The sequence below is a fragment of the Glossina fuscipes genome, unplaced genomic scaffold, assembly GCF_014805625.2.
Source record: "Glossina fuscipes isolate IAEA_lab_2018 unplaced genomic scaffold, Yale_Gfus_2 105126, whole genome shotgun sequence".
Lineage (NCBI taxonomy): Eukaryota > Metazoa > Arthropoda > Insecta > Diptera > Glossinidae > Glossina > Glossina fuscipes.
The window spans coordinates 1-5,866 of NW_024005572.1; the positions used below are offsets into that span (position 1 = coordinate 1).

General features: G+C 37.7%; 1 protein-coding gene across 1 annotated transcript; it reads left to right on the plus strand.

Annotated features, from left to right (window-relative positions):
* The first annotated feature begins 6 nt into the window (after window positions 1-6).
* On the plus strand, window positions 7-4,555 carry LOC119644271 (probable serine/threonine-protein kinase tsuA). The gene is made up of 2 exons (XM_038043809.1): window positions 7-2,009; window positions 3,084-4,555. Exons 1-2 carry the CDS (start codon window positions 510-512, stop codon window positions 4,383-4,385), a joined length of 2,802 nt encoding a protein of 933 aa, XP_037899737.1. The 5' UTR covers window positions 7-509; the 3' UTR covers window positions 4,386-4,555.
* The last annotated feature ends 1,311 nt before the right edge of the window (window positions 4,556-5,866 follow it).

A 5,866-nucleotide genomic window follows, 5' to 3' on the forward strand; every position in this document is an offset into this window, starting at 1 on the left:
CAGGCGTTGTTAGTAATCAAAACAAGGTTGAGCCTCCACAAATCACTATACCAAAAGTAGAACCTCAGTTAACCAAAAAGGAAAGTTCGACCATTACAAAAAGTCCCACCAAAGTGATCACTGCAGCAACTGCTGCCGGTCCCATTGAAACTAAGCCAATAATTAGCGAAGCTGTTATACAAGCGCAACTGAATAAACAGCAGCAGCAACAGCAGCAACCCACAGGTGTTCAACAACAAAATCAGCAAACAACTCAGCAGCAGCCGCATCAGTCATCAAACCATCATCAACATCAACAACAGCAGCTGCACCATCACCACCACCATTCTCATCATCATCATCAAAATAGTTCAACATCTGTTAATCCGAAAACTTCAACTGAAAAGTATGTGAAATGCAAAACTGAAAAGTCGTCTAATGAGACCACTTCAGAAAAGACTTGCACTCCTCTGTCTTCTTCTTCTTCCTTGAGTAGTGGTAATGGAAATGTTGGAAGCATTGGTTTAAATATGAATCCGGAAAAATCCGTCCATGATACCAAACAGACTAAATCGCAAAAGTCAAAGGACAAATCGGAGCCTTCCAAGTCCACCTCTGAATTGAAAAATCAAAAATCTCTACACGGCCTATCGACACGCGAGAAACAAGGACAGAATATGTTAATGGCCCAAACGCAGGCATTAAAAGCTTTTCATGGTTCCTTGCAAATCAAAGAAGAAGATCGCATGCTGCAAACCATGACTTCGTCTGCCGCAGCGGCTGCCGCCCATGAAAAATTGCATTTCAAACCTGCCGAGCATATAACCAATCAAATTGATTTAAATAAAATAGCTCCGCAATTTCAGATTAATCAGTTGCCCAATTATCCCACATCGCAATATTGGCAATGGGATTATTACAGTTATAATCTTTCACACTTGGACGCTGCAGCACAGAAAAATTCAAATAAATTTCATAATATTTACAATCATCATAATTTATATCAATCGGCTAATTTAGCTATGCAAGCTCATCATATTCAACAGCAGCATCAGCAACAACAACATCAACAGCAGCACCAGCAACAGCAACAACATCATCATAGTAAAGAAAAATTGAAAGCAGAACGTAAAACAAGTCCACTAAAAAAAGAAGAAACGATGAAAAATCTGAACAATAATAGCGCCACTGGCAGCAGTGAATTACAGATGCGTGATGAGACATCATCGTCGTCGTGCAGTTATAATACCGGCCAAAATCCATTATACGGCAATCAAAGTACTAACAACAACAATAATAATAGCGGGCAAAAGAATAGATCAATGACCAATCAGCAGACTTCGTCGAGCAAATATCATGGGGCTCAGCACGTTGCCGCAGCTGCGGCCGCGGCAGCAGCAGCTGGTGTGTTAACATCTTTACAACAGCAACAGCAGGCAGCTTGTCAAAAATCGAAGAACGATCAAAATATCAATCAAAACAATGCAAATAATTCCACGGGAACGTCGTCAGCATCGAATACGAGTGATGATAATAAAATGAAATCCTCGAATAATACACAAAATCCTTCTCAACAACAAGCTGCAACGACTACTGTTACGCCTGAAATGACATCACCTATGGTTTATAGTAATAATAATAATGAAAGCTCATCAGCAAATAACAATAACAATAGCAATAACAATATGCATCATTATGAGTGCGGCCTAAGTGTTCCGATGGGCATGGATTCCCCAGCCAGTATTGCAAGCGACATAACGCAAAACTCTTCCGATGTGGTAGCCGCTAACACGACAGTTCATATGCAGCAACAACAGCAGCCCCAACAATTCTCCAATTGTTCTTTACAGAATCAAACCAACAATACGCCGATGCATATGGCCATACATACCCCGCATATTCAACAGCAGCAGCAGCAGCAACAACAACAACAGCAAAGTAGTATGAATATTAATCAGGGACAGACACTAAATAATATGGCAAGTAATCAACACAGTTCGCAGCAACAACAAAATCGTAAAATAAATCAGGTAAGAAGAGAAACAAACACGAGCGAAATTATGTTTTAGTCCTAAGTAGACCACCAGGCTTTAATTACATTATTCGAATTCAAAATTTTAAAATATGTTTTCGTTGCTTGCGCTTCAAACTGGGCGTTTGGTGCAAGTGAATTTGTACCGTCCCATGTTTGTTCTCTTAGTTCGTCTTTGGATTGCAGGATTACAGAAAGAGTGCATTGAAAAACGCATTGAATTAGTTCCGTTTAATAATAAAATTCTGTATAAAGTGCAAGCGCAGGGTTTATATGCTTAACTCAGCAGATAATAAACTGTGAATTTTAATAAAGATAAGCAAATAATTACAGGATAATAAATTAAGGATAAACCAGGCATCAATCCTCTTACTATTAACAGGCCAGACTACAATAATCTCTTTACCCGATCTGGATGGATTTTCCTAGCTCGCCTTGAATAAGACCTTAATACTCCTCCTCAATATTCAATACTAAATATTAATTTGTGTAAAGTGAACCTCCCAAATCTGTTTCTGGTAATATCTCCCTTTCCTTCGGTCATATCTTTTCCAAATGTCCTTTATTGAAAATGAACAAACCCTTTGGTGATTCTACAACAGACATCATTTCCAGAATTCTCGCTTCTCTCCGAACGCACGAGGCTCCTGTTACCTTCATTGGTTATATTGTTGTTTTTTACGTAAAAAATTTTTTAAAAAATTTATTTTATCATAGTTTATTTTGCTTACCAATGAAACATTAAGTTTTAACCGGTTTTATTTTTGAGTTTGGTCTGATGTCAATAAGCAATTCGCGGATTCGTTTGTTGAAAGTTCAATTAGACATTAGTCGCGAGCTAATTTAACCTGATTGTATAGCTACTGAATTAGTGAGCAGTATTCCTTTTGATATATACTTACATAAAGTTATGTAGTTGTGTATCATATCAGCGTAAAGAATATAATGTAATTATTTCAATTAGTGTTAAAATAATACATTTTCGTTCATTTCTTTAGATTTTTAGAAATTTGTGTTATTTTACTTTCCAATTACTCAATGAGTTGTTATTACAAATTTCTTTTATTTGCAGAATGAAAATAGCGCTAGTGCTACAGGATCAGTTCAAAGATCTTCTACACCAAAATTAATGCGTAATGCTTCATCGGCCAATTCTCATAGGCAGTCGAAACAGCAACAGCAGCAACAACAGCAGCAGCAACAACAACAACAACAACAGCAGCAGCAGCAGCAACAAACTTTAAATAATAATTTGTCCCAACAACAGCAACAACAGGCGCTGGCCAATCATGCTAATCAATCAAATGCCGAACAGCAGCAAAGCCAACAAGAGCAGTTACATAACATACAATTTGCCCAATTGAATGCGCATGCGCACCATCAGAATATGCAGAGCTCCGACAATATTTACATATCCCATTTAGGCCAAAATTATCCAACCAATACGTCAAATTCTTACGATATTTCATCAATGCCAGCGGTTATACAGCAACGCATGAATCTAAATAATTCAATAAATTCACATGGCACAGGCGGTACAGTACGAGTCGAGCAACCTTCACCTTCCTGTGCTGTCGTCAATAATTTCTATTTGCAAAATAATTTAACATCAAATGAGTTGAACAACGCGGCTCGCGTACCTATTTCGTTACCATCAAGTGGGTCATCAACAGCTGCCAGTTCAACAAACGACCAATTATCGCAACATCAAGCCCCTAGAGCCGAATCATTGCCAAGCGCTCAAGCAGGCTCGCCAGCTGTTGTTGGCAATTTAAGTAGTTTATCTCGGTTGCAACAGCTAACCAACGGTTTGGAAATAGCACCTTGTAATACATCGCCTATTGGTCAAGTGGATATGACGCCTCCACCCCAGCATGGGCTGACCAATAACTCCATGACACCACCTCCCCATTTGATCGTGCAACAAAATCGCAATTTAAACACTTCACCAAATATGCTCCAATCGCAGATGGCTTCATTACAATATCATAAATATTATTCGGGTAATATTGCGCCCATAACAACAACATCGCAAAGCATAAGTCGTTCGGTGCGTAATACTGCTTCAGCACCCATACAACATATTTCTTCGTCACCGTCGGCCTCTTCGCCCAATACCAGTCGTCCGACTAACGTGCACATAACGCCCAATTTAATGGCTCCTTATAGCATTAACAGTTATCGCATGCAAGGAGCATCGACTGGCTATACCACGAGCAGTGATTATCCCAATTCGCAAATACCGATGCAAATGGGTGTAGTGAATATGCAATCTCAATATCAGGACGCTTGTGCTATACAGAGAGCCGCTCAGCAAAATACAATGTATACTTATGGGCCCTATATGTCATTGAATCCGTCTATGAGAAGATAGATGGAGAAGAAAAAAAGTTAAAATATTTAATATTGCTCATATTTAATATTTTAACTTTTTCCTCAAAATGAATTCGCTGATTCGAGAAAAGGTAGAAGATGGAAGGAAGGAAATCAAATGAACCGTAAGGATGGCCTACGAGCGTTTATAAACAGCCAGATACCCGCGCGTGCACGTGCGAACAACAATTTACATACAGAAGAGAACGTAGTTTAAGTAACAGCAATGGTTATACTAAAAGGAGTATAAATTTATATATATATATATATATATTAAAATATATATATTCATTCTACTTACACATAATTATATGATACATTATTGCATACATACATAATAATTATAACATTGTATTGTATTGTATTTTACATAAAGTTCTTTACAAAGAAATAAAAATTAAACATTGAATGGCGTTCTATTGTCGTTCGCTTTGTTCGCGTAAACCTGTTCTAATTCTAATAGAGCAGCATCAGTTTCATCCCGCTCAAGCGGTCAAGTTATTGCGACGATCCTTAACAAAAAACAAGGTCCAAAAACATTCGATCAACATATGAATAATAATTCCTTAAATAAAATTTATGGAGGCAAGACGTTAGAAGCATATAGTAACAATATTGTTTTCTGCAATTATCCCTAGTGCCGTGAATTAACAACCGTTAATAAAAAAAACCTCGCATTCACACCTAAAGGATGACTAATAAATGTTCATTATACCCTTACCATGTTGTCTAAACTTCATTAAACTAGCGTCTAAACAAATTTTCAGCTTTTAATTAAAAAGTCGGATATAACTGACGGAACTTGCAAACGTGTTCATCAACAACTTAAAAACTGCAGAGAATTTAAAAATTGCTATGAACGTTGGGATTACGAAAATCAAGCAAGAAATCATTGCGGTCGGGAAAGGCCGGTCATCAAATGTATGTATGTATGCGACATGTATTAAATTTCAAAACACTTTCACAAAAATTTGCTAGCTGCAGCTTAAGCACAAAAAAACATGGACGGACATCGAAGACACAAGCTTAAATCAATGTAACAAAAATTTCGTCTATTTTAAGACCGTAGTGCTGCATTCAGCCATACGAAGTGGTATAATGATCTATCAACTGAAACGACTCTCGTTAAGAAAATATATTATTAGGTGTTTGCAAAAATTTTGATCAGCGGTTTGTACCGGAGAAAATGATAAATAAATGGAAAATACCAGTGTACATAGAGGTTGAAATCGATGGTTTTGTCCTTCCTCTATAACAACCTTCCAAACAACAAGTTCTCATTTAATATTGTTGACTTATTTAGCGTACGCCGACTCTAAGCACGGACCGCTCAAAATTCTTCTTCCAAATTCAGTACTTTTGTTGTGTAACCTGTTGGCGAAGCTCACCATACACGTGCAGAGGCTTACGGCGATGCTGCTCCATCATCGGTTTTGATTTCAACTTGTTGCACAATTGTCGAATTGTTAGTTCTGCCACGCC

Coding starts and splice junctions, on each gene's coding strand:
- LOC119644271 (XM_038043809.1), top strand. CDS start 510: ATGAATCCGGAAAAATCCGTCCATGATACCAAACAGACTAAATCGCAA. Junction 2,010..3,083: donor AAAATCGTAAAATAAATCAG/GTAAGAAGAGAA, acceptor TTTTATTTGCAG/AATGAAAATAGCGCTAGTGC.